Source organism: Nycticebus coucang, chromosome 8, assembly GCF_027406575.1.
Source record: "Nycticebus coucang isolate mNycCou1 chromosome 8, mNycCou1.pri, whole genome shotgun sequence".
In the NCBI taxonomy this organism is placed as follows: domain Eukaryota; kingdom Metazoa; phylum Chordata; class Mammalia; order Primates; family Lorisidae; genus Nycticebus; species Nycticebus coucang.
The window spans coordinates 94,935,231-94,963,107 of record NC_069787.1 but is presented as its reverse complement, the minus strand read 5'-3'; the positions used below and the strand labels follow the sequence as shown (position 1 = coordinate 94,963,107).

Here is a 27,877-nt window from a genome sequence, read left to right as displayed (position 1 = left end):
TGCCAGCAAGCATGCCTGGGTGCACAAGGAATGTAGACACACGTGCCCTTGGGCACCACTGCATACACTGCTGTTGCCATCTCCCTTGGCATAAGAGAGCATACACACACATACACGTGTGCACACACATCCTGCCACGTGCTGTCACCCACATGCACAGAGTATGCATAGAACCAAGAAGAGGTGGAGTACTGCCAGCAGCAGGCAGGGCTCTACAGATCCACCCCTTCCCCTGCCTATAAATCTTCATTCCAGTGTCTGCTTGGCTCCCATACCTGGATAGCCATGACCCTCAGTAAAGACAGAAAACATGTTTGCCATGTGTGGGGCTGGCCAACCATGGTTTGGCTACACCGTACCACTCAGAGACCCATTGTTTCAAGGATAGTGGGCAGATGGCAGGAAGGACTGAGTGCCAGGCCATTCATTCATTCTGCAGACATTAGCTGAGCATACTGCAATGAGAAGCAAGCTCTGGCCTGCAGATGCCCAGTCTGCCAGGAGATTCCTACTCAGTAGTAGGGTTGGTGCCATGATAGCGACCACCCAGAGCTCAGGGAGCCCAGAGACAGAATCAGTCTAGTCTGGAGGAGGTAACCCCTCCAAAAAAAAGGCATGAAAGAATGTGAAGGACTCCTCAGTATCCCCTCTGTAGGAAGATTTTGAGAGGGCTATTTGAAGCAGTCATTTTCCAACCTAGCCTCCTAGCCCCAACTTCTTCACTTGGACAGTCTCTCTTATCAACCACAGGTAGCCATGTGGGGGAGCCTCAATGTGGCTGAGAGTTTGGGGATACCCCACCCCAGCAGGGTCAGAAGGCTCACTTCTGGGATGGGATGGATCCCAGCTCCAGACATTGAGAGGCTCAAGCTTAGCCTCTGGGTGCTCAGGCTTGTGAGGGGAGTAAGGCGCCATTGGGTCCATGTGTGTCACTGACAAGGGACAGAGAAATGCTTTCAAAGCTTCTTCCTAACAGTTCTGAGCCTTCTCCCATCAGTCAGCGGCCAGACCTGGTGGGGCGCCTTGGTGCTATAGTTCTCTTGTGTCCCCATATCCCAGCCAAGCCCATTTAGAGTGATGCTGCTCATGAAGTGTTTAAGGGTGATTTGACCAAGAAAACAGTCACGCCATGTCATAGGTGACGTTTTTAGTTTAGGAAATTTGGTACCACACAGGAGGGTGCTGACTGGGCCAGCCACCCTAACTGGGACTTAGGACCGGTGAAGACTTTGGCCTTGCAGCAGCTGAGGGTGAGGTGAAATAGGAAGCTCTGTCATCAGAGTTTGAGGTCTTCACTGTGTTACCCACTAACTACCTGCACATATATACCTCTGTGTTTACTAATCCTAGCTAGGAGGTGCCCTAGCAACCACCCACGTGGTTCTTTTACGTGGGTACTGACTTTGGGGTCAGGTGTGGGGAGCTGGGCAAATTTTGAGCCCCTTGCCAGGAGACTCATGTGTAGCTCCAGAACTCCCAATTTCCCCCACGTCTCCATTTCTCACCCCTTACATTGGGCATACGAAGCCCCCTCCGACTCCTGCTGCGGAGTCAGGGGTCCGAGGGTCTCAGGGAGCGGTTGAGAGTCTGGTAAGGACCAAGCAGGCCGATGCTCACCAGCTCCACTGCCATCCCGAGGGCTCTTGTTCTGCAAGGGGGATTCTAGCTTCGGGCTCCGCTAGGACCGGGGCGGGCCCGCCTGGGAAGCCCCGCCTCCAGCCCGCCCCCGGCCCGGGATGCGAATCCGTTGCCAGCTAGCGGCTGGCGATGCTGGAGGTTCGCTAGCCGAAGCGGCTGCATCTGGCGCCGCGTCTGCCCCGCGTGCCCGGAGCTCTTTCTGCTCGCGGTCCCAGGAGCCCTCGGCGCCCAGCTGAGCCCGCGATCACTTCCTCCCTGTGACCAACAGGCGCTGCAGGTGCGGGGCGGGCCGGGCTGGCGGGGGAGGTGGGGGTCCTTGGGGGATTGTTTCCCTGGCTCGAGATTCGGGGTGCATAATGTGCGGGGGCGCCGCGGGGGCTTGAGGTCCCGGAGGGGCAGAGCGCGCGGACTCTGCAGATCCCGGGGAATGCGTGCGAGGTCTGGCTAAAGTTCCCCATTACCTCGGACGGCTTGGGGGTCCCGGGGAGATGCCTCTGCGGCTCCGAATTGTGAAAATATTAACCCTGGAAGATCTGTGGTCCCCTATGAGGGCAGAGGCCGAGGGCTGTGATGTCCCTCTCTGTTCCCAGAACTGCCATCAGCCCCTCCCAACTGCCGCCCCTTGGCCCCCTCCCTCCCGTTTAGCAGTCACTAATTTCCATGACAACGGAGAGTTCTTTATGGGCGACAACCTGGAGGGGGCTGGGCGGGGCTGCTGCGAGGTGGGGGAGGAGGCTCCTAGCCCGAGGGAACTAGCAGCCCCCCAGCCGAAATAGAGCTTCCTAGCCTTCACGTGGGGGCCACCAGGGGGTCCCAGTGCACGGACCCACGTGCACGGTGGGGGTGGGGGCGCACATGTTTCTGCTGGGAGGTGCCGGGCTTGGTGCTCACACGTGTGCCTCCCGCATGTGTATTGCTGTGCCAGCGGGGGCGAGCCAACAGCACTGAGGAAGGGGGTCAGGGTGGCACCACAGTGGGGAGCAGGGCTCGTGGCTGGGGGTGTAGGTATGGTGACAGTGTGCTTCCCTAGCTTGTATTGTCTGACAGAGACCTTGGGCTCCTGTAACCCAGCCCCCCAACAGCTCTGCCAAGCTGCTTTTGTTTGCACCCCTCAGGCAGAGACTGCTCCACCTGGTTCCTCTTAGGGATCAAGGCCTTCTGTCCCTCACCAAAAGCTCAGAGTCTGCAATAGTCCAGCCCTTGTACTGTTCCTTCCTGTTCCCCAGGCCCAGGCTTTGCGCCTCCAGAACTACATGCAGAGATCTGGTACCCTTCCCCCACCCTCAGAGTTGATCCCTGTCAGCTCAAGTGACTTCTGGGCTTCAGTTTCCTCAACTGGGAAATTGGTATCTCCACTCCCCTCAGAATCAGACTAGTCTCCAGGGATCTTCCTATCTTTTAAATTTGATGTGGACCCCCAAGTGCTCTAGACTGGCTATTTATGTCTTCTGGTGGTCCTCCTCTCCAGCCCCCATACCCTGACCACCACTCACAGGCAAGCAGTCCTCCACCTTGGGAGAAGGCCACTGAGTTCATGGTCTCTATTTAGGGAAACTGAGGCATGGGGAGGGGAGGTGCTATGCTGTTGTTATCCTGTTTCTGGGTTGCTTGTGGTGCTGTTTCTGTTCCTCTTGACACAATCTGCTGTGTGTGGGGGGTGGTGGTGATAGGGGATTAAAATATGCCACAGGGAGGACCCTAGGGACCCAAGGCCTAGAGAGGACAGCAGTCGGGTGAGGGAGCTTGGCTGGGGCTTTAGGTACAGCTGGATCACCTGAAAGGAGGGACTATAAAGGGAAGCAGTCAGGTCTATGAACCTCATTTCCATCCCCCCATGTTTCTGCCTTCCAACAGCCGCCTTTCCTAAAGATCTGTTGGATCTGCCTTACCGAAGCTGCCATGATGACAGGATGAGGGGCTGGGATATTGTTTTGTCTGGGGGGCTGTAACTGGCTTCTTTCCCACCAAGAAGCTCCAAGAAGTTGGCCTCTTTTTGGCTATGCCTCCCACGCCAAGTTCAGTGTATGTCTGGAAGATATAGGAGGGTGCAGTCTGAAGGATCCAGGTACCATGGCCCAGGGCACATGGACATGGAGGCCCTAGGGCTCTGCTGGGCATCCATCCCTTCAGAACTCCTGCCCACCTCCCTTTTTCTCCCCTCTGTGCCTGTGTCCCATTTACTTTGTTACTTCTTGTTCCTTGTCCATCACAGGTTCTGTATTTGTCTCCCTATGTCTCTGCTGCTCTCTCTCTTTTTCTTCCTTTTTATTGAGACTTACTCATGGCTAAAGTGCCATAGCATTATCATAACTCACTGCAGCCTCAAATTCCTGGGCTCAAACACTCCTCCCACTTTGGTCTTCCAAAGCGCTAGGATTACTGTCGTGAGCCACCACCTGGCCTTCTTCCATTTTTTCCAAAGTCTCACTTCCTCTGCCTCCCTTTCCTTGATGGGGACCAGGGTCACTGAGTCTTGGGAAAGGAGCCAGTTTAAAGTCTTAGGGAAAAGGGGGGCTGGGCAACTACTGTTACCCTCCCCTTGGTTTAAAACTTTCATCACCATACCAATCCTTTACTCTAGTGCCTTTCTCTGCATTTCCCCTCCTCCACCTACAGAGAAGCAGGGCCTCCAGTGGATTCTCCTTCAGGAGCTCAAATATTTCCCTTGGAGGGGCAGTTGACTCTTGGCTCTGCCTCTAGATTGAAAGCTGAACTTTCTGCATATAGCAATGGACTGATGCCATCCTGAAGGCTGGAGAGACCATTCTTCCCCCATTGTCTCTCATTAGATGTGAAGTCAGTCCCAGGAACTACTGCCCAGCTGGAACCTGAGACCCAGCCAGGGTAGCCCCTTAACCAAGTCCCAGAAGCAGTTAGATGATGGCGAAGGTATCTACTGAATGAGGTTTCCACCTCCACTGGTACTGTGAGTGAGGTTGGTATTCACAGCTGCTACTAAATCAGGTGATGTTGCCTACCATCATTGGGAGGAAGCTGGAGCTCTTTTAGACCTCTTGCTATCTTCCTAGATTTACTATAAGCTCTAGAGCCCCACATGACAGGGGAGTAGGGCAGCAGGAAACTCCTGTTTGTGAAAGGTAGGTCCTAAATCAGACTGACCCTGGTGGAGGAGGGAACAGGACCCCAATGAGGGGTCTTGGGACCCCTTGGCTTCTTCCCCTCTTGGGCTTTCCCTGAATCAGATTGCCTAGAGATAGAGAAGAGCCCCTAGGGTACCTTTTATTGAACAGACAGAGGCTCCCTCAGGATTGCCTGAGGCTCAATTCCTTGAGCCCAGTGGTCTGGCCCCAGGAGCAGGCAGTAACTGGAGTGTGCTTGGTCCTTAGGCTTCCTGAGAGCCATCTGGAGGGCAGTGGCAGCAGGAGGTTCTGCACTTCCTCCAAGATCCCTTTGGGCAGCCTCCAGTGCACACCATTTAGTTCCTCTGCAGAGAATAGAGGGAGCCATGTTTAGATGGTTTCTGTGGTGCTCTTGTGCCCTCCCATGGGCCCATATGGATCTGAGGTAGAGCCCAGGTCCTATTTCTGGGAGGAGAGCTCTCTGCTGGTGGGTATTGGGTTTGGGCCATGGGGGTGAGAAATACAGATCCTGTTCAGCTTGGATTCCCACCACCTGAAAGCTGTCCCTTGGCTACTTCTTCCAGCTTTGGGGACAGGGTCTCCTTTGTTGCAGGCAGGTACCAGGGGCTTGGTCCATATACTCACAGCGTCCCAGGGAGCAGCAAGGTAGCGATGGTGGAGTGGGTTGGGGGTGGAGGGGACCAAGGCACTAATTTGAAGCAGGGTTCCCCTTTCTCCTCTGTTTACTTTTGGGCCACGTCTGGAGGTCCAAGTGAGTAGGGTTAGACTGGTGAAGAGTAGTAGTATTCACTAGCTGAGACCTGGGCAGGCATAGTAGGGGGCAAAGGAGACAGATCTGTTCCTGTCTCAGGCTTGAGACCTGTAGGAATGGCTCCAGGCTGATGTTACTGTGAGTGGAGTCTCAGCTTTCTTTGGCGGAGTCAGTCTCTAAGACCAGCCCTGGGCACCTATGGAATTAATGCACATATAAAGCTGAAAGCTGGGGTCAGGATCAGGTGAGACATACATGAAACCTCCTACCCACACTATGCAGGCAGAGCCAGGAGCTGTTGGAGTGGGGTTGGCCGTAGAGGTTGTAGAAGGTGTCTCATAAAGGGGACATTTTGAGTCTAGCCTTGGAGCATCAGAACTCACAACCTTATAATGTCAGAAATCACAATGAAAGAAGAGATTCAGTTATAGTCTCAGCACTTTGCTTCTGTGGAGGCTGCTCCACAGGGAAACCAAGATAGGTAGTGCTCTCACCAGTGCCCGTACTTCCTGCCATTGAGTGGACACAGTTGAGCTGGCAAAACACCTGTTGTTGGGCATTTAAATAGTTGCTAAATTTTTTTACTGTTTTAAATAAATAATTCTATTGTAACAAATAAGATTCTGACATGGGTGGTGCCTGTGGCTAAGTGAGTGGGGTGCTGGCTCCATGTACTGAGGGTGGTGAGTTCAAGCCCAACCACGGCCAAACTGCAACAATAAAAAAAATTAAAAAAAAAAAAGAGATTCTGACAGGAGGCTTTGGGGGAAGGGCATTCCTGCCAGAGAGAATGGTGTAAGCCAGTGGTTCTCAACCTTCCTAATGCCACGACCCTTTAATACAGTTCCTGTGGGTTGTGACCCAAGGTTGAGAACTGCTGGTGTAAGCAAAGCAGCAGAGCTAGGACACAAGTCCCTCCCAGCCCTCTTGGGAAACCAGCTGGGTGAGGTAGTTGAGTATGGCCCTCAGCCTCTGGCCTGTGAGGGGAATTGCTGCCCACTGAAGTGGATGAGAGGGCTGATGCAGGCCCCCTCCCCCAGATGTTAAGGTGTGGAGATGTGTGGTCGGCAGTGAGTGGCTGTGCCTCTGCTCTGAGCTGTGAGAATGGGATTCCTGCCACATGCTTCTCCCCAGCGGATGCAGGAGCAGGGCTATGGCTGTGGTGGCAGACATGCAGTCAGCGATGATCTTCAAAGCCTCTCTTGTATGCCTCTGTGATGCCTCACAGGATGGCTTAAGCCCTGACTTCAATAATGCTGATGAAATGCATTTTATTCCCTGAGCCCAAGCAACTCAAAAGAAGAAAGATGGAATTTGTTTCCTAATGCTGAGGGCAAATTTTAGAGAGAACATCCAAGCCTCTGAATTCCTGGGAAGTGGGTGGCTGACCTTTGCCTGAGAGGAAGCAAGTAGCAGCCAGGGCTGGCCAGGAGGCTTGTCTGGTCTTTGGCTCTGGCTGGCAGAGTCCTGCCAAGCTGCCTCCTCTGGAGATGGCTTTCTCCCTTCTACCATGAGACTGTGAGTGCCTTTAGGTAGGGGGCCATCTATGTACCCAGGGCCCTAGTTCAGGGCCTGCACATAGCAAGTGCTAATGGTGTGGAGGAAGAACATACACAGCAGAGGCAGAGCAAATTCAGTGCAGCCTCAGTGCAGGGTTTGCTGTAGCCCCAGTGTCACACTAACTAGGAATTAGGGAGGTAGGCTCTAGGGTCAGGTCTGTGAAGGTCTAAAGACAGTCACCAATCTCCCCACCTCTGAGCAAGAACTCAGATCCTTTTTCTTTGGGTACTGGAGCCAGCCCACCCAGCACTGCAGATGAGGATTGGGCTGTAATTGGCAGGGTTGCACATCTGTGAAGCATCATAGATTGCAAAGAGTGCCTGGAGCCCGCTGAACCAGCTGTACCTGGTCGGGGGGACCTCTCAGCCCAGGTCTTCCGTGGGCCCCAGCACTGAAGCACTAGGCCGGCTTGTTTTATTCTTCCTGACCGCATGCTTCCTGGCAAATGCTTCCTTTTCAAGGCTCAGTCCTAATGGTGCCTCTTCCCTGAAACTTTTCTTTCTTTTTTTTTTTTTTTGTGGCCCTTGGTAGAGTGCTGTGGCATCACACAGCTCACAGCAACCTCCAACTCCTGGGCTTAAGTGATTCTCTTGCCTCAGCCTCCCGAGTAGCTGGGACTACAGGCGCCTGAAACTTTTCACCTGTCCATCCAGATGGTGATTCTCCCCCCTGAGGAATAGTCTTATGGCAATATTATTTACCAAATCCATTAAAGTAATCACAGTAAAAATTCCAACAGAAAATTAATAAAGGATAAGAATCTGTCCCTATGACATAGAATTCTTTGCCCCGAGGAATTTTTTCCTTTGGTGTCCTTCCAGAAAGGTGTTTATGAGTATACCCCAGTATATAAACTTTAAAAATTTTACCTAAGTTGGGCGGCGCCTGTGGCTCAGTCGGTAAGGCGCCGGCCCCATATACCGAGGGTGGCGGGTTCAAACCCGGCCCCGGCTGAACTGCAACCAAAAAATAGCCGGGCGTTGTGGCGGGCGCCTGTAGTCCCAGCTACTCGGGAGGCTGAGGCAAGAGAATCGCTTAGGCCCAGGAGTTGGAGGTTGCTGTGAGCTGTATGATGCCACGGCACTCTACCCGAGGGCCATAAAGTGAGACTATGTCTCTACAAAAAAAAAAAAAAAAAAATTTTACCTAAGTCAGGCATGCTTATAATCCCAGCACTTTGGGAGGCCAAGGCAGAAGGTCACTTGAGGCCAAATGTTTGAGATCAGCCTGGGCAACTCGGGAGACACCATCTCTAAAAAAATAGGTTTTTTTGAGACAGAGTCTCGAGCTGTCACCCTGGGTAGAGTGCTGTGGTGTCTCAGCTCGCAGCAACCTCCAACTCTTGGGCTTAAGCGATTCTCTTGCCTCAGCCTCCCAAGTAGCTGGGACTACAGGCACCCACTGCAATGCCTGGCTATTTTTTGGTTGCAGTCGTCATTGTTGCTTAGCAGACCCAGGCCAGGGGTTCGAACCTGTCACCCTAGGTGTATGTGGCTGGTGCCCTTGCCAACTGAGCTACGGGTGTGGCCTCTAAAAATATCTTTTAAACAATGAGCACAGTGGCTTCTGCCGTAGTCCCAGCTACTTGAGAGACTGAGGTGGGAGGATCATGTGAGCCTCCGAGTTTGAGGGTTCAGTGAGCTATGATTGTGCCACAGCTCTCCAGCCTGGGTGACAGAATGAGACCATGTCTTTAAAAAACAAACAACAAAAAACCCACCCAAATAGCAGCACCCTCTCTCCACCATTCTGTCTCTTACTTTTTTATTTAATAACTATCCTACAGCAGCATACTTTATTTATTTATTTATTGAGACAGAGCCTCAAGCTGTCACCCTGGGTACAGTGCGTGGCAGCACAGCTCACAGCAACCTCCAACTCCTGGGCTCAAGCGAGTCTCCTGCCTCCACCTCCCAAGTAGCTGGGACTACAGGCGCCTGCCACAACGCCCGGCTATTTTTTGGTTGCAGCCGTCATTGTTGTTTGGTGGGTCCGGGCTGGATTTGAACCCGCCGGCTCAGATGTATGTGGCTGGCGCCTTAGCCGCTTGAGCCACAGCCGCCAAGCCCGTACTTTATTTTTTTTAATAGCTACCAAGTATTCTTTAGGTATTCTTTAGTATGAATAGTCCTAATTGTTTTTGTTTTATTTTTTGGTAGAGACAAGAGTTTCACTTTGTCGCCCTTGGTAGAGTGCTGTGGCTTCACATAGCTCATAGCAATCTCCAACTCCTGAGCTTAGGTGATTCTCTTGCCTCAGCCTCCCGAGTAGCTGGGACTACAGGCAACCGCCACAACACCTGGCTATTTTTTTGTTGCAGTTTGGCCGGGGCTGGGTTTGAACCTGCCACCGTAGGTATATGGGGCCAGCGCCCTAGCCACTGAGCCACAGGCGCCGCCCAAATAGCCCTAATTTTTTATCATTTTGTATTGTGAAGTCTAACAAAAATCTAAGCATGTGTCCAAAATTTGTATGCACATTTTTATGAATTATTATAAAGCAAACACCTGTTCAGATATAGGTCCTCTTGCTGGGCAGTGTCTCATGCCTGTAATCCTAGCACTCTGGGAGGCTGAGACAGGAGTATTGCTCAAGGTGTGGAGGTTGAGAGTGGCCTCAGTTAAAGGTGAGACCCTGGGCTCAGCACCTATAGCTCAGTGGTTAGGGCGCTGACCACATACATTGAGGCTGGTAGATACGAACCTGGTCCGGGCCTGCTAAACAACAATGATAACTGCAACAAAAAAATAGCTGGGTGTTCTGGCAGGTGCCTGTAGTCCCAGCTACGTAGGAGGCTGAGGCAAGAGACACTTAAACCTAAGAATTTGAGGTTGCTGTACTAGGACACCACAGCACTCTACTGAGGGCGACATAGTGAGACTCTGTCTCAAAAAAAAGAAAAAAAAAAAAAAAGAGAGAGACCCTGTCTCAGCCCAAAATAGAAAAAATTAGCTGAGTGTGGTGTTAGGCACCTATGGTCCCAGCTGTTTGGAAGACTGAGGCGGGAGGATTGCTTAAGCCTAGGTGTTTGGAGGTTGTAGTAAGCTATGATGATGCCACTGGACTCTAGCCTGGGCAATGGAATGAGACACTGTGTCAAAAAACCAAGAAAAAAAGAAATAGATCCTCTAGAATCTCCCCATGGGTCCTTCATGACTCAGTCACAACTTTTCTCTTAGAAGGAACCATTATTATCTGACTCCTGGTGTTTATTTCCTAGTTTATCTTGACAGTTCTGCTACTGTGTTTGTAACCCTAAACAGTATAGGTCATTCTGCCTCTTTGAGCTCTACATTGACTACTATATGTATTATTTTGTGTTTTTTTGCTTGACACTATGTTTGTAATATTCACCGTGTGGTTGGGTATAGCTGTAGCTCCTTCATTTTCATTGCTATATAACACTCCATTGTGTAACTCTATCACAATACAAACCTGGCTGTTTCCAGTTTTTTGTAATTATGAATATGGCCACCATGAGCATTCTCATATGAGTGTCCTATTGCACAAATGTATGCACTTCTGTAGGACATATATTTAGGAGTGCAATTTGCTGGTTCATAGCAAATGTTTGTTTGATTTTCGTGACTTTGCCAAACTTACATCCAAAGGGAAGAGTTGCTGTCTACCAGCAGTGCTCATGTTCCTCACATCTTTGCAAACACTTGGTAGCTACAGACCTTCAGAGATAAATATCTGGTGGGTGAGGAGGGCCAGAAGTTCATCTTTGAAATAGCTGAAATTTAAAGAAGTTGTTTGAGGCTGGATGTGGTGGCTCACGCCTGTAATTCTAGCACTCTGGGAGGCTGAGTCAGATGGATCGCCTGAGTGCAGAAGTTGGAGACCAGCCTGAGCAAGAGGGAGACCCCATCCCTAAAAATAGCTCGGTATTGTTGTGGGTGCCTATAATCCTAGTACTTGGGAGACTGAGGCAAGAGGGTCACTTGAGCCCAAGAGTTTGAGGTTGCTGTGACCTATGATGCCACAGCCCTCTACCCAGGGAGACAGGGTGAGACTGCCTCAAAAAAAAAAAAAAATTGTTTGATAAATCTTTTTTTGATTGTAAATAATGCAGAACTATATACCCTGATGTGTCAGTTTAACACGTTTTTCACATGTATTAACCAAGGTAACCAAGCTCAGTGGCCGGATGTATGGCCAGAAGACAGGGGTAAGATCTGCGCTTGCTTCCTTCTAGCCCCTCTTGGTGTGGTCTCTACCCCTAATTTGGCCTGAGCCAACTTGGGATGTCTCAAAGGCAGCTCTCATGTTGTGAGGAGAAGTGGAGAATAATACAGCTGAGCCAGACCCTATCCTATTCACAGCTTAGAGTTTGGCAATGCCGTTTGGTTGTGTGACTTTGGGTGACAAGAAGAACTATAACCAGCCATCGGAGGTGACTGACAGATATGATTTGGGACAGGTCATCAAGACGTGAGTGCTGGGCCTGTCAGGCAAGGGTGGGTGGGCTGGTGGTCAAAGGCTGGGGAAGGAAGGGGTGGAATGCAGCTCATGCTGACGCCATAGCTGAGTGGATGCCTTTTGGCTACAGTGAGGAGTTCTGTGAAATCTTCCGGGCCAAGGACAAGACAACAGGCAAGCTGCATACCTGCAAGAAGTTCCAGAAGAGGGATGGACGCAAGGTGCGGAAGGCAGCCAAGAATGAGATAGGCATACTCAAAATGTAAGTGTGAAGCCTGGGGTCATGGTGGGGTAGGAGGTAGCATGAAGGGCTCAGGGGGTAGGTAGCCTTAGGTAGTATCAGTCTCCAGTCTCCAGTATCAGTCTCCAGTATCAGTCTCTGCTGTGGCTATAGTGGTGACCAGAGCCTCTGCTAGGGGTTCACTCAGCTTTAAATACTGGCTCTTGTCCCTGTTGCCAGGGTGAAGCATCCCAACATCCTACAACTGGTGGATGTGTTTGTGACCCGCAAGGAGTACTTCATCTTCTTGGAGCTGTGAGTGTGGTCTGGGGTCCAAGGATTCCCCAGTCCCCAGGGCCTTCACCCATCCTGCCCTCTTGAAGCTAAAGAAAGCCCCGTTTCTGGACCCTTGGGTTCCTGGTCCCTGTGCCTTGCCCAGCCAGCTGCCTGGTGCAGGCAGCCTGCCCAAGTGTTCCTGCCCCACCCCCGATTCTGCCCACGCCGGGCTCAGGGGCTGGTGTCCCTCAGGGCCACGGGGAGGGAGGTGTTTGACTGGATCCTGGACCAGGGCTACTACTCGGAGAGAGACACGAGCAACGTGGTACGGCAGGTCCTGGAGGCCGTGGCCTACTTGCACTCACTCAAGATTGTGCATAGGAACCTCAAGGTGAGGCCAGAGCCTGAGTCAAAGAGTCAATTGGCAGCAGGCTGAGGCTGGGGTGGGTAGCAGCTGGTGGCCTTGGTCCAGCCTCTGAGGCCCTCATGGTGTCTTTTGCTCACCCATATATCATTCCTGGCTGGAGTAGCTGGAGAACTTGGTTTACTACAACCGGCTGAAGAACTCAAAGATCGTCATCAGTGACTTCCACCTGGCTAAGCTAGAGAATGGCCTCATCAAGGAGCCCTGTGGGACCCCCGAGTATCTGGGCAAGCAGGGGGTGGGGCAGGGCGGGGGGCAGCTTTCAGGGAGCCTCTCTGGGCAAGAGGAAAAAGTTCCTATCCTGGGAATTGGGTATGGATGATTTCAAATCTGGCCAGGCCTAATACTGACCAGCATGTGGACACTGTGTTTGTAGCCCCAGAGGTGGTAGGTCGGCAGCGGTATGGACGCCCTGTGGACTGCTGGGCCATTGGAGTCATCATGTATATCCTGTGAGTGGATGGATAGATAAGCAGGCTTATAGACAGGTGGGTTGGGGGCCTGTTTCTTTGACCTTCCTGTGTGACCCTTTTCCCACTCAGGCTTTCAGGCAACCCACCTTTCTACGAAGAAGTGGAAGAAGATGATTATGAAAACCATGATAAGAATCTCTTCCGCAAGATCCTGGCTGGTGACTATGAGTTTGACTCTCCATACTGGGATGATATTTCACAGGCAGGTAAGGAGGTGCCCAGCATATGGGTAGAGTGCAGGATGGTAAGGCAGCTGGTGGCAGCTCTCAGCTCTTTCTGCTAGATTCTGCTCCTGCCACCCAGTACATTTATCCCCTCTAAACATTGAGATGGGGTGGTCATGCCTAGCTCCTTCCTGGCTTTGTCTCCAGCCAAAGACCTGGTCACAAGGCTGATGGAGGTGGAGCAAGACCAGCGGATCACTGCGGAAGAAGCCATCTCCCATGAATGGTGAGCAGGGCCCAGGGGAGGGTGGAAGAGGCCAGGATTCTCTTGATCTCTTTCCCTTTCACACCTAGGAGCCCCCATCTTTGAGGCTTTGAATGGTTAGGAGCACTCTGAACTCAAGCCAGTTTCTAGAGAGTCGGGTTGGTTGTCCCTGTATCCCACAAGGAAGGGCTGTGCAAAGCTTCCACAAAGGCCCATCCTCTCAAATCCAGATTTGCACCTATTCCAGGATTTCTGGCAATGCTGCTTCTGATAAGAACATCAAGGATGGTGTCTGTGCCCAGATTGAAAAGAATTTTGCAAGGGCCAAGTGGAAGGTAAGGCTTGGATAGTTCCTTTCTTGGCCTCATCCCAAATTCTCTTTCTGACACTTATAGTTTCTTGCCTGTATTACACCCCTGGAGCCACACTTGTGCTTTTCTCAGGCCATCAGATGTGGCTATAGTCACTGTCCTTATCTTAAGCAACAGTGCTGAGCAGCTGGGTCATTGGCCCTGGGGTGTTCAGAGGCAGCTGGGAGTACCACGGAAGGGGCTAGGTTGGCCATTTCCAAACAATTGGTCCCACAAGCCTCACCCTGATTCTTTCTCCACTGTCCTCCTTTCAGAAGGCTGTCCGAGTAACCACCCTCATGAAACGGCTCCGGGCACCAGAGCAATCTGCAGCCCAGTCTGCCTCAGCCACAGACACTGCTACCTCCGGGGCTGCAGGTGGGGCCACAGCTGCAGTGAGTGGAGGTGCCCTAGCCTCTGACAGCAGTGCTACCCCAGCCATGGAGGGTGATGCTGCTTGTGCTGCAAAGAGTGATAATATGGCCTCTGCAGACCGTAGCACCACCCCAGCCACCGATGGCAGTGCCACCCCAGCCACCGATGGCAGTGTCACCCCAGCCACTGATGGGAGCATCACCCCCGCCACTGATGGGAGTGTTACCCCAGCCACTGACAGGAGTGTTACTCCAGCCACTGATGGGAGAGCCACACCAGCCACAGAAGAGAGCACGGTGCCCACCGCCCAAAGCAATGCCATACCGGCCACTAAGGCAGCTGCCACCCCTGAGCCGGCTATGGCCCAGCCGGACAGCACAGCCCCAGAGGGCACCACAGGCCAGGTTCCACCCTTTAGTAAAGGGGAAGAGGCTGCTGGCTATGCCCAGGAGTCTCAGAAGGAGGGGACCAGCTGAGTGGGAAGCCTGGTTGGGGTGGAGGTGGGAGATGGGTAGGAGGGTGGGAATATGGATGCGGGGCTTCTCACTGTACATAGAGTCACTGGCATGATGCCCTCACTCCCCATGCCCCCGCATCCCCGTGGGGCATTCCTGGGGGCCACAGGAGAGTAGTCTTATCTCCTGTGTATATGTGTGTGAGTGGTGGGCAGGCCAGAAGCAGGGCCAGCCCCAGCCCCTGCATGGATTTCTTGTGGCTTTTCTGTCTTTTGCTAGCTTCACCAGTTTCTGTTCTTGTGAGATGCTGCTCTAGGGATACTCAGGGGGCCTCTACTCTCTTTCCTCTTCCTCTTGTCTCACCATTCCCCCAGGCAGGCCCTGCAGATTCCATAATCTCCCAGGCCCTAAACTTGGGTGGCCTTGCCCTGAGAGCTGGTCCTCCAGCGAGGCCCTGTCAGTGGTCTTAGGCTCCTACACATGAAGGTGTGTGTCTGTGGTATGTGGGCTGCTCTAGGAGTGTACACAGGCTGGTATAGAGGATTCAGAAATCTAGGGTAGTGTTTAAGTTAAGACTGGTCACATGGCTGGGGACATTGTGTGCTAGCTATGGGGGTCCTCAGGAGTGGAAGAGAATGAGTAGGAGGGTAGAAGCTTCCATCTTTATCTCTGGGAAGCCCCTCCTAAAACCCTGGGTTATTTCCTGCCCTCCTGAGTTCTTCCCTGGGTTGTACCTTCAGGAACAATTAAGATGTGGCAAGGAGGCCTGGGAGGGAAGAGTACAAGCCCAGCACCGAGTGCCCCAGCCTTGCTGGGTCCTTACCCTGGGCCAAATAGGAAGGGCTGATATCCTCTTGCTCTTCCTAGATGTCCACCGCCCACAGACTCAGTACACAATACATTCCATTACAGAGGGCCTGCTGCATGCCAATACTCTCATAGTCTGATTTAGGGGGTTGGCATTTATAGGAGCAGATTTTCTGTTCGCAGTTCAACTGTGAAATGGAGAGGAATCCCCTCTATTTCTACAGCTTACTTCTGGCAGAGGCCCAGGTGCCTCTAACCCATGTTGAGTTGCTTTTGCTGGGATGAGGAAGTAGAATAAGACTCCCCAGTTCCCTAAGGGAGGCTCCTGACAGGTGCCCTTGTCAGACCCTACCATAGCCTGGACAGGCAGCCACACTGGTCCTCGGCCCTTGCTCGGCACTCCGTGGTGGTCCTGCCCTTCTCCCTGCATGCCTGTGGGTCTGCTCTGGTGTGTGAAGGTCAGTGGGCTGTGTGCCTGTTGAACCTGGCAAATAAAACATCACCCTGCAAAGTCTCTGTCCACCCTCTCACTTTTACTTCCTCTGTGCTACTGTGGAGGAGCCCCTGGAAGGCAGGGGGGAGGGGAGAGGCTGGGAGCAGATTCACAGGTAGTGGCTAGTGCTCTGTGCCCTGTGGATTTTCTGGGCTGAGAGTGAAGATCACCCAACCCACAGTGCATTCCTAGATGGTTGTGGTGGGGATCATCTAGAAATCCATGTAGGTGGTGGGTCCTAGGCTGGGATTGGGCCAAGTAATACCTTCTGGGCTGAGAGTTGAAGTTAGGACTGCTTTTTTGACTACTGTTGACCAAGGAGCCTTTTTCTTGATTTGGGCATACAGCTAGAACCCACTTAGGGCCAACCATCATAGGGAGAAATCTTGCTGATTGCCAAAGTGGGCTTCCCTGGGCTGGGAGAGGGTAAGGGTGGGCCTTGCATAAAGGTTCTGTGTTACTCTAAATTGATTCCTTTTTCCTGTGAACACTGTACTTTCCACATAGGCCCAGGGTGAAATCTCATTCATCAGGAGCAGATCAGCTTTGTATCACAGGCTCTGTATAAGGTTTCTTCTGGGGGAGAGGGAACACTGCTACAAATACTACGCCTCTGAAAGGCCTAAGGAGACTAAGGTGGGCCTGGGTGAACTCACCAGGGATACTGCTCTTTTTCAGGGAAGACCTTAGATAACTTCTCTGATACATGAATAATAAAAAAGGTCTGTTGGTCCCTGGTTTTTGAAGCCTTTGGGCGTCCAAAATTCCAATCCTCCTTGCAGTCCCAGGCATAACTGATTCTCATGGGAGATCAGAGCTAAAGTCAGAGAACTGGCCCTAGTGTCTCCAAACTCAAGGATTGTCAGGTCTTGGTTGGATAAAGCAAGGTTGGCCTGAGATGACATACTGGCTTGGGACCTATGTGTCCATCTTTCTAGATTCTAGAAAGTGGTTCTCAACCTTCCTAATGCCGCGACCCTTTAATACAGTTCCTGTGGGTTCTAATATTTAGAACCACCTAAAATCAAGGATTGAGAGGGTGGAGTAATCCTTTAGTCTGTGGGAACTATGAACTGCCAGTGTATGGTCCCACATTGATAGAGCCCAGGGGACCCCATTGTCTTATTCCTTTTGGACTGCAGTTTTCTTGACCGTCCCAAGGTGCAGGGAAAAAAGAGCTGAGGGGCTTGGAAACAACGCGTTGCCTTGCGTCGGGAAAGGCTCTAGGTGGCAGGATCGCTGCTCCTCGCCCGGATGCAACCAGGCGCTCTGGAGGTGGCGGCCAAGTACTTCCAGGAGACGCGCGAGAGAAGCTACGCTCTACGGCGGGATTCCATACGGCGGCTGGGCCGCTAAGCCCAGCCCCTTGGTCCCGCCCCCGAGGTTTTGTCCAATCCAGACTAAGCATGCAGGCTCCTCCCCTGTCTGCCTTCGTAATTTCCTGTGCCTTCCCGGAAGTCGCGCGGTGGAGCCAAATTTGAAGTGAGAAGAAATGTAGGGGTGCGGCCACGAAGCTGGACTGGTTATAGTTTCCTTGGCTACCTGGACTCTCGGAGTCCAGCCATCATGCCTATCCGTGCGCTGTGTACTATCTGCTCCGACTTCTTCGATCACTCTCGCGACGTGGCCGCCATACACTGCGGCCACACCTTCCACTTGCAGTGGTGAGTGAACGCGGTGGCGAGACCGGCGCTCGCCACACTACCACTTCGGGTAATGGGGTGTCGGGCCTAGAGGTGATCCGTCCCTAGAACGCAGACGAGTGACAACTTTGTTAGACGGAACCCTAAAGGAGCATCTCGACCTGGGCAGAATTGGATTAGTGTAGGCTTTCTTTTTTTGAGACGGAGTCTCACTATGCGGTCCACAGCTCACAGCACCTCAAACGCTTGGGTTTACGCGAGTCTCTTGCCTCAGCCTCCCATAAGCTAGGGCCTGCAGTGTTTTTTTTTTGGTTGTTGTAGTTGTCGTTGTTTGGTAGGCCCCGGGCCGTTTTCGAACCCGCCAGCCCTGGTATGTGGCTGGCACCATAGCTGCTGAGCTACAGGCGCCCAGCGTGACTTCAAAACTATTAACCCGGTCAGGGTGATCTTCAGCTACCTTCACGAGCTCTTTTATTTTCTTCTCTAGGCTTTGGCTATGGGAGAGGTTTGTTGTGCTTTGCTTGATGGTTTGGAATTGTTCTTTCCAGAGTCCAAAGCGTATTCCTGGTGCCAGGAAACCCAGATTAACATGGAAGGGCAAGGAGGTGCTCCCCCTTCCAGGGTTCTTGCTGACAGTGTAGGACCATATGTTGAGTGTACAATTAGTGGGGAACATGCCCCAAGCAGCTGTGAACAGGCTGGTTTGGAGCTAACAGCAAAAGAGATAAGGCAAAATGACTCTGAGGAATGGTGTCTGGCAATAGTCACAGGGGGCTTGTTGAGCTAAAGGTCCCAGGAAGCAGAGAGTCAGGCACAACGCTGATGCTCGGTTCCCTTTAGTTGCAGAGCTTTTTTTAGACCTATGTTGCTGATAGCCTGGAGCTTCATGCTGATGGAGCATGGCTATTCCGTTAGACTAGAAATCAAGCTCACCTCTAAGAATGCTATACATTATTTTCTGTTTGCATGTTGGTTTTTTTTCTATCTTTTTACTTTAAACTTTTCTGTGTACTTAATGTTTTACATGTGTCTCTTGAAAACAGTATTTAGTTGGATTTTTCTTTTTTTTTTTGATAGAGTCTCACTCTCTTGCTCACACTAGAGTGCCATGGCCTCAACCTAGTTCACAGCAACTTCAAACTGGATTCAAGCAATCCTCCTGCCTCAGCCTTCCAAGTAGCTGGGACTATAGGTGCCTACCATGACACCTAGCTAATTTTTCTATTTTTGGTAGGGTTGGAGTCTCACCTTTGCTCAGACCTGTCTTGAACTACTGAGCTCAAGGGATCCTCCCACCACTGTGGCCCAGTTTGCTAGAATTACAGGCATAAGCCACTGCCCTCTCACCTCCCTGCCTTGTTGGATATTTTAAATCTAGTCTGATGGGTTAGTCTGAATTTTTAGTTCACTTAAAATTGTTGCAATTACTGATGAAAAGAATAGATCTATTATATTTAGTGTTTTTTTTTATTTTATCCTGCTCTTTCTTTCTTTCTCTCTCTCTCTGTCTCTCTTTCTTTGAGACAGTCTTACTTTGTCACCCTCCGTAGAGTGCTGTGGTGTCATAGCTCATAGCAACCTCAAACTCTTCAGTTTAAGCAATTCTCTTGCCTCAGCCTCCTAAGTAACTGGGACTACAGGTGCCTACTACAGCACCCAGCTATTTTGTGGTTGGAATTGTCATTGTTGTTTGGCAGGCCCAGACTGGATTCGAACCTGCCAGCTCTGGTATATGTGGCTGGCACCCTAGCCACTAAGCTACAGGCATCAAGCCCTGCCTATTATTTGTTATTCTCTCTTTTCTTGCTTTTGTTAGAATTGGTTAAATGTTCCACTTTTCCCTTAGTTTGAAAGTTATGTAAGCCATTTCCATTCTTTTAGTAGTTAGAAACTAAAATATGTATCCTTAAATTACCAAATTCAAAGTTAATCAACATCTTTCACATTTTCCCAGACAAGTCAAAGAGCTTAAAATATGAACACTCTAAACTAATTTATGGCTTTCATATGAAAGCTATAACCCAGTTATAACCTAAGAATACGGGGAGAGGGAGGGGAGGGAGGGGGAGGATGGGCAGAGGGAGGGTGATTTGTGGGATTACACCTGTGGTGCATCTTACAAGAGTACATGTGAAACTTAGTGAATGTAGAATATAATTGTCTTAACACAATAACTAAGAAAATGCCAGGGAGGCTATGTTAACCAGTGTGATGAAAATGTGTCAAACTGTTTATAAAACCAGTGTATGGTGCCCTATGATCGCATTAATGTACACAGCTATGATTTAATATTAAAAAATAATAAAATAAAAAAATATGAACACTCTCTCCCCACTTCTACCTTATTTTTATTGGATATGTGGTATTTTAATTCTATAATTTTTATAGTAAATATATTTGGTTTAGTCCATAAATATATATATGTATATATATATATACTTTTAAATTTAAATAGATCCTCTGGTGAGTGATGTGACGTCACAGCTCACAGAAACCTAACTCTTGGGCTGAAGTGATTCTCTTGCCTCAGCTTCCCAAGTAGTTGTGACTACAGGTACCTACCACAACACCTGGCTATTTTTTATTGCAGTTGTCATTGTTGTTTAGCTGGCCCGGGTTGCGTTTGAACCCTCCAGTTTTGATGTATGTGGCTGACGCTGTAACCACTGTGCTACAGGCACCGAGCCTGTATGTATATTTTTTTCGAACAGAGTCTCACTTTGTCACCCTTGGTAGAATGCCATGGCATCATAGCTCACAGCAACCTCCAACTCTTGGGCTCAAGCGATTCTTTTGCCTGAGCCTCCCAAGTAGCTGGGACTATAGGCACCTGTCACAATGCGTGGCTTTTTTTTAGAGATGGGGTCCTGTTCTTGCTCAGGCTGGTCTTGAACCTGTGAGCTCAGAGCAATCTACCCGCCTCAGCCTCCCAGAGTGCTAGGATTACAGGCATGAGCCACCGTGCATGGCCTCCCATCACTATATTTTTATTATTTTTATTTATTTATTTATTTATTTATTTTGAGACAGAGCCTCAAGCTGTCGCCCTGGGTAGAGTGCTATGGCATCACAGCTCACAGCAACCTCCAGCTCCTGGGCTTAAGCGATTCTCTTGCCTCAGCCTCCCAAGTAGCTAGGACTACTGGCGCCTGCCACACGCCCAGGCCATTTTTGGTTGTACCCTGTTTCCCCGAAAATAAGACAGTGTCTTATTTTAAGGTATGCTCCCAAAGATGCGCTAGGTCTTATTTTCAGGGGACGTTTTATCTTTCCTGTAAGTAGGTCTTATTTTCGGAGGATGTCTTATTTTCGGGAAAACAGGGTATTTGTCATTGTTGTTTGGCAGGCCTGGGCTGGATTTGAACCTGCCAGCTTTGGTGTATGTGGCTGGCGCCTTAGCTGCTTGAGCTATAGGCGCCAAGTTGATCATCCCTATATTTTTAAATAAATTTTTTGTTTGGATTTCTTTTTTTTTGAGGCAGAGTCTCACTTTGTCACCCTTGGTAGAGTGTTGTGGTGTCAGCTCACAGCAACCTCAAATTCTTGGGCTCAAGGGATCCTCTTGCCTCAGCCTTCTGGTAGCTGGGACTATAGGTGCCAGCCACAATGGCCAGCTATTTTTAGAAACGGGACTCACTCTTGCACAGGTTGGTCTTGAACTCGGGAGTTCAAGTGGTCTGTCCACCTGGCCACCCAGAATTCCAGGATTACAGATGTGAGCCACCACACCTGGCCCTTTTTTTTTTTTTTTTTTTTTTTAATAGCCTTGACACTTCTGAAGAGTACTGGTCAGGCATTTTGTAAAATGTCCCTCAATTTGAGTTTGTTGGATGTTTTCTCATTGTTAGACTGGGGTTATAGGTTTTGGGAAAGAATATCACAGACACGAGGTGCTCTTTTCATTGCATCTCACTGGGGGTACATGACATCATTAACATGACTTACCTCTGGTGATATTAACCTTAATTATTTGGTTAATGTGGTATTTGCCAAGTTTTTCCACTGTGAAGTTATTTTCTCTTTCAATACTCTGTTCTTTAGAAGCAAATCACTAGGCTTAATTCACACATCAAGTAGAAAGATGGACTTATGCTCCATCTCCTGGAGGAGTGATACCTAGATATATTATTTGGAATTCTTCTATAAGGAAGATTTGTCCCTTCTCCATTTATTTATTTATTCAGTCATTTATTTTATCAATATGGACTTGTAGATGTTTATTTTATTCCTTGGTTTATGATTCAGTATTATTTATTCTACTACTCAGAGTGGTCCATTCATCTACCCTCACTTTTTTTTCTTATTGCAGTAAAATGTATATAACATAAAATTTACCATTTTAACCATTATTAAGGGTAGAATTCAGTGGCATTAAGTGCATTTACAATGTGTGTAACCATTAGCATTATCTATTTTTAGAATTTTTCTATCACCCCAAATAGAAACACTGTACCCATTAAACAATAATTCTTTTTTTTTTTTTTTTTTTTTTGTGGTTTTTGGCCGGGGCTGGGTTTGAACCCACCACCTCCGGCATATGGGACCGGCGCCCTACTCCTTGAGCTACAGGTGCCGCCCTTTTTTTTTTTTTTTTTTTTTTTTGAGACAGAGTCTTACTCTGTCACCCTTGATAGAGTGCTGTAGCATCACAGCTCACAGCAACCTCAAACTCTTGGGCTTAAGCGATTCTCTGGCCTCAGCCTCCCAAGTAGCTGGGACTACAGGCGCTGGCCATAATGCCCAGCTATTGTTGTTGTTGTTACAGTTGTCCTTCTTTTAGCAGGCCCGGGTCGGGTTCGAACCTGCCAGCTTCTGTGTATGTGGCTGGCGCCCTACCCACCGAGCTACGCGCGCTGCCCTAAACAATAATTCTCTATTCCTCTTTTTTCCCAGCCCTAGAGAAGCTCTATTTTTCCTTTTGTTTCTATGAATTTTCCCATCTAGGTACCTCATATAAATGGAATCATACAATATTTGTCCTTTTAAATCTGATTGATTTCACTTAGCATGATATTTTCACTGTCCGTGTTGTAGCATGTGTCAGAATTTCATTCTTTTTTATGGTTAATATTTATTTGTATGTATGGAGATGCATTTTGTTTATCTACTCATCTATTAATAGACGTTGGGTCTGCTGTGGATAACGGTATTATGAACTTTGTTGAAACATTAGTGTACAGGTATCTATTTGGATCCCTATTTTCAGTTCTTCTGGTTATGTACCTAGGAGTGGAATTGTTTTTTTTTGTTTGTTTGTTTTTGTTTGTTTTTGGTTTTTGGCCAGGGCTAGGCTTGAACCCGCCACCTCTGGCATATGGGACCAGCGCCCTACTCCTTGAGCCACAGGAGCCGCCCAGGAGTGGAATTGTTAAACATACGGATAATTGTTGTTATTTTTTTGTTTTTTTTTTTTTTGAGATAGAATATGACTCTGTCACCTTGGGTAGAATGCCACGCTGTTATCATAGCTCACAGCCACCTCAATCTCTGGGACTCAAGTGTTCCTCTTGCTTCAGCCTCCTGAGTAGCTGGGACTACAGGAACCTGCCACTACACTCAGCTAATTTTTCTATTTTTAGTAGAGACAGGTTCTCACTGTTGCTCATTCTAGTCTTGAACTCGTGAGCTCAAGCAATCTACCTGCATTGGCCTCCCAGAATGTTAGTATTACAGGTATGAGTGAGCCACCACACCCAGACTAATTATATATTTAACTTTTTGAGGCCCTGCCATGTTGTTTTTCATAGCAGCTGTACCACTTTAAATTCCCACCAAATGGCTCGGCGCATGTGGCTCAAGTGGCTAAGGTGCCAGCCACATATGCCTGAGCTGGCGGGTTCGAATCCAGCCCGGGCCCGCCAAACAATAATGGCAGCTGCAACCAAAAAATAGGCAGGTGTTGTGGTGGGCTCCTGTAGTCCCAGCTATGTGGGAGGCGGAGGCAGGAGAATTGCTTGAGCCCAGGAGTTGGAGGTTGCTGGGAGCTGTGATGTCACAGCACTCTACCCAGGGTGACAGCTTGAGGCTCTGTCTCAAAAAAAAACAAAAAAGAAAAAAGTGCTTAATTCCCACCAAATAATTTCTCATTATTATTATTATTATTATTTTCTTTTTTTTTGGGGGGACAGTATTGCTCTGTCACCCCAGGTAGAGTGCAGTAGCATTATCACAGCTCATTGCAACCTCAAACTCCTAGGTTAAAGTGATCCTCTTGCCTCAGCCTCCTGAGCTGGGACTACAGGTGCCCGCTTCAATGTCTAGCTATTTTTAGAGACGGGGTCTCACTATAGTTCAGACTGGTCTTGAACTCCTAAGCTCAGGCAGTCCACCACCTCGATCTCCCAGAGTGCTAGGATTACAAGTATGAGCCACTGTGCCTGGCTTGTTTCTTTTCTTTCTTCCTTCCTTCCTTCCTTTCCTTCCTTCCCTTCCTTCCCTTCCTTCCCTTCCTTCCCTTTCTTCCCTTCCTTCCCTTCCTTCCCTTCCTTTCTTTTCTTTTCTTTCTTTTCTTTCTTTTTTATTTTTTGAGATACTGTCTCCCTCTGTCACCCTGGGTAGAGTGTCATGGCTATAGCTCACAGCAACTGCAAACTCTTGGGCTCAAGTGATCTTCTTCCCTCGGCCTCCTGAGTGGCTGGGACTACAGGCGCCTACCATGAAGCCCAGCTAATTTTTCTATTTTTTTAATTTTAATTTTAATTTAATTTTATTTTTTGAGACAGTCTCACTATGTCACACTAGGTAGAGTGCCATGGCATCACAGCTCACAAGCAACCTCAAACTCTTGGGCTCAAGCAGTTCTTTTGCCTCAGCCTCCTGAGTAGCTGGGACTATAGGCACCCCCATAATGCCCGGCTATTTTTTTTTTTTTTGTAGAGACACAGTCTCACTTTATGGCCCTTGGTAGAGTGCCATGGCATCACACAGCTCACAGCAACCTCCAACTCCTGGGCTTAAGCGATTCTCTTGCCTCAGCCTCCTGAGTAGCTGGGACTACAGGCGCAATGCCCGGCTATTTTTAGAGACAAGGTCTTGCTCTGGCTCAGGCTGGTCTCGAACTTGTGAGTTCAGGCAATCCACCTGCCTCGGCCTCCCAGAGTACTAGGATTACAGGCATGAGCCACCGTGCCCAGCCAGGGACTTTGGACTTTAACTGTCATCCTCTTTCCCCTGTCAAAGCCTTAAAGGTTGTCAGAAGAACAGCTTATGGCTAAGCCAACAGGGCCAATAAAGGCCAGTTGGTCTGAGTGCTGAGTACCAGTCACTCTTTGCAGGAAGTACTATAACTGTGTTTGGTACTCACCTCCTGTACAGGTAGCCACTGGGTTGAGGAGGAGCATGATAGACCCCGTTGTGGTCAGAGTGGCTGCCTGGCCTAGGTCCCAGTCAAGCCGGGACTCATCAGTCCATTGTTCTGCTTTTCATTCCAGCCTAATTCAGTGGTTTGAGACAGCACCAAGACGGACCTGTCCACAGTGCCGAATCCAGGTGAGGGTGCTAGGGTGGGACTACCTCAGCTGGAGACATCTTTTCCTTACCAGGGAGTAGGAACGTGAAATGATTTCTGAAACTGAGAAATATTTGACCTATTTGAACCCTCCTGGTTTGAGGCCAATTGGACCTCAACTTGTACCCTTGTGCTACTTAGGAGGCCTACTTGTACCCACAGGGAGCTAGAAGATGGACTTGTTGCCTAGGCCAGTTAGTTTTCACTTGGGTGGATTTGGCCTCCTCTGCTACCTTTTCCTCAGTGCCCCAGCACCTACAGTTGGGGTGTTTTTTGAACACTCATACATGGGTCTGCAGTAACTTTAGCAACCACCAAACCAGAAGCCCCAGCTTAGGGTACCTGTGGAGGTGAAAAGGTTTTCTGATTCTAAAGGATGTACTTTTAAAGATTAAGCCTGAGAGGCCAGGCATGGTGGCTCACGCCTGTAATCCTAGCATTCTGGGAGGCTGAGATGGGTGGATTGCCTGAGTTCACAGGTCCAAGACCAGCCTGAGCCAGAGTGAGACCTTGTCTCTAAAAATAGCCAAGTGTTGTGGCAGGTACCTGTAGTCCTAGCTACTTGGGAGGCTGAGGCCAGAGAATCACTTGAGCCCCTGAGTTTGAGGTTGCTGTGAGCTGTGAACTGTGACACCACGGTACTCTACCAAGAGCAACAAAGTAAGACTGTCTCCAAAAAAAAAAAAAAAGGTTAGACCTGAGAACAGGTCTGGCATCTGTGTTAGGCAAGCAGTCAGACTCACCTGCATCTCCTTCCTAGCTCCACGGTCATACTTTATCTTGTTTTCCAATCCAGGTTGGCAAAAGAACCATTATCAATAAACTCTTCTTTGACCTTGCCCAGGAGGAGGAAAATGTCTTGGATGCAGAATTCTTAAAGGTACTCAGAATTGATCTGATTCTACTTAACTCCAAGTCTTTTAGGAGTTTATTTCCTACTCCCACATGAGGAGAGTGCTTGTAGAGTATGGAGATGGGGTTGTGGAGGGGAAACTTGTTAAAGATTTCATGGCAGGCAGCATGGAGAGCAGAGGACAAATGATGAGACACAGTCATCAGAGAAATACACTGTAAGGCAGTGGTTCTCAACCCAGGTCGTGGTCTCTGTCTTGACCCACAGGAACTGTATTAAAGGGCTGCTGCATCAGGAAGGTTGAGAACCACTGCTGTAAGGGAAAAAGGAGGCTGCTTGACTGTGAACTCTTCCCTTGGGATTTCAGGGCATTTCCCACCAAAGGGTGGAGTGCCTCTCCTGAGGTCCCCTTACCTTTTGAAGGTGCTATCGTCATCCTTCTCAGTCTACTTTATTGCTGGGACAGTTAGTAACAGATTAGAAAACTCTTCCACCCTGCACTGTTGGACCCACTGTTACCTAGCCTGGTTATGCCTCAAAATTGCCTGAGGAGAGCGCCAACCCCATGTGCCAAAGGTGGTGGGTTCAAGCCCAGCCCTGGCCAAAAAAAAAAAAAAAATTGCCTGAGGAGCTTGGTATAAAGTCAGATGCTTGAGCTTTCCCCAAACCAAAAATAGAGGGCAGAGGCTCTGGAATAAAGATTTTCAGTCAAGGTGGAAACCTACCTTGCAGGGGAGAATGGGTAGATTTCCTCCTATATTTATTTTCTTTCCCTCCATATCTAAAATTTAGCTTTCTTTGTGCATGAAGGGGCTGGATTGGTAGAAGGCTTTTGAGGAAGTTTGTTTGGGATTAACGAATGATTCCTGGACCCTGAGAGTTAATTTACTGTGCATCTCTCAGATCAGAGTTCATTCAGCCCTAGTCCCAGAGTGTCATGATGTCCTTGGAACCTCTATTCTTCAAGAATAAGGAGTTTTTGGGCTTAGAGCTAACGTGTTCATCGTCATGGCAACTGCTCCCATCTGTCGCCCTTACTTGGTAGAGTACTGTGGTGTCACAGCTCACAGCAACCTCCAATTCTTGGGCTTAAGTGATTCTCTGCCTCAGCCTCCCAAGTAGCTGGGACTACAGGTGCCTGCCACAACGCCCAGCTATTTTTTGTTGTGGCAGTTGTCATTGGTTAGCTGGCCCAGGCTGGGTTCAAACTCGCCACCCTTAGTGCATGTGGCTGGCGCCGCAAGCACTTTTTCTGTTTTTCACAGCCAGATTTGTGAGACAAGGAAGCACTTTTTCTGTTTTTCAAGGCCAGATTTGTGAGACAAGGAGGTAAGTTCTTTAGTAGTTGTGAAGGTCAAGTGCAAGTTTGGAGCAAGGGCTTGGAAGCCCCTGCAAGGATGTGAAAGGAACTAGGGGCTATGGTTAATGGTGTAACAGTCTTGGGCTGGTGTCTGTTCTCAGGCAACCCTTGCATGCTGTTTCTACCTACCATTTCCATTCCCAGATTTCACCCTACACTAACCAGAGAAGCCACCAGAAGTTCCTGCCTCCAGAGTCCTGGTTAAAGTTTGATATCAGGGCCCACCCACTGGGCCTGGGCCTTAGTATTGGTCACCTATGAAATTCTGAGTCTTGTGTTCATCTTAGAAGGGGGATCTAGGCAGGGGTCCTCAAACTTTTTTTTTTTTTTTTTGTAGAGACAGAGTCTCACTTTATGGCCCTCAGTAGAGTGCCATGGCATCACACAGCTCGCAGCAACCTTCAACTCCTGGGCTTAAGCGATTCTCTTGCCTCAGCCTCCCAAGTAGCTGGGACTACAGGCGCCCGCCACAACGGCCAGCTATTTTTTGGTTGCAGTTCAGTTTGAACCCACCACCTTTGGTATATGGGGCCGGCGCCTTACCGACTGAGCCACAGGTGCTGCTCAGGGGTCCTCAAACTTTTTAAACAGGGGGCCAATTCACTGTCCCTCAGACCGTTGGAAGGCTGGACTATAGCTTAAAAAAGAAAACTATGAACAAATTCCTATGCACACTGCACATGTCTTATTTTGAAGTAAAAAAACAAAATGGGAACAAATACAATTCACACCGCCTCATG

At 49.4% G+C, this 27,877-nt stretch overlaps 2 protein-coding genes across 8 annotated transcripts in view; both read left to right on the top strand.

Moving 5' to 3' along the window:
• Nucleotides 1–1,576: 1,576 nt before the first annotated feature.
• On the top strand, nt 1,577–15,793 carry CAMKV (CaM kinase like vesicle associated). Its single transcript, XM_053600268.1, has 12 exons — nt 1,577–1,915; nt 11,376–11,484; nt 11,603–11,734; nt 11,933–12,007; nt 12,221–12,359; nt 12,499–12,619; nt 12,769–12,844; nt 12,935–13,071; nt 13,237–13,315; nt 13,542–13,629; nt 13,920–14,022; nt 14,137–15,793. Exons 2-12 carry the CDS (start codon nt 11,390–11,392, stop codon nt 14,493–14,495), a joined length of 1,404 nt encoding a protein of 467 aa, XP_053456243.1. The 5' UTR covers nt 1,577–1,915; nt 11,376–11,389; the 3' UTR covers nt 14,496–15,793.
• Nucleotides 15,794–15,944: 151 nt separating this feature from the next.
• Nucleotides 15,945–27,877, top strand: part of TRAIP (TRAF interacting protein) — a 36,715-nt gene continuing 24,782 nt past the window's right edge. For 3 of the 7 annotated variants that reach the window (XM_053600261.1, XM_053600263.1, XM_053600260.1), the window contains exons 1-3: nt 15,945–17,438; nt 24,848–24,905; nt 25,721–25,804. In XM_053600261.1, coding sequence (XP_053456236.1) covers nt 17,341–17,438; nt 24,848–24,905; nt 25,721–25,804 — 240 coding nt within the window. In that variant the 5' untranslated portion in view covers nt 15,945–17,340. Of the gene's footprint in view, nt 17,439–24,847; nt 24,906–25,720; nt 25,805–27,877 lie in introns of those variants that run through there. The other 4 variants (XM_053600262.1, XM_053600265.1, XM_053600264.1 and 1 more) reach the window with 4 other exon arrangements.

Bases quoted from the DNA above. Each gene is read 5' to 3' on its own strand.
- CAMKV (XM_053600268.1), top strand. From the start codon at position 11,390: ATGCCGTTTGGTTGTGTGACTTTGGGTGACAAGAAGAACTATAACCAG. The intron at 11,485-11,602 runs GTGAGTGCTGGG...TTTTGGCTACAG, and splicing joins TTGGGACAGGTCATCAAGAC to TGAGGAGTTCTGTGAAATCT. The intron at 13,630-13,919 runs GTAAGGCTTGGA...TCCTCCTTTCAG, and splicing joins TTGCAAGGGCCAAGTGGAAG to AAGGCTGTCCGAGTAACCAC.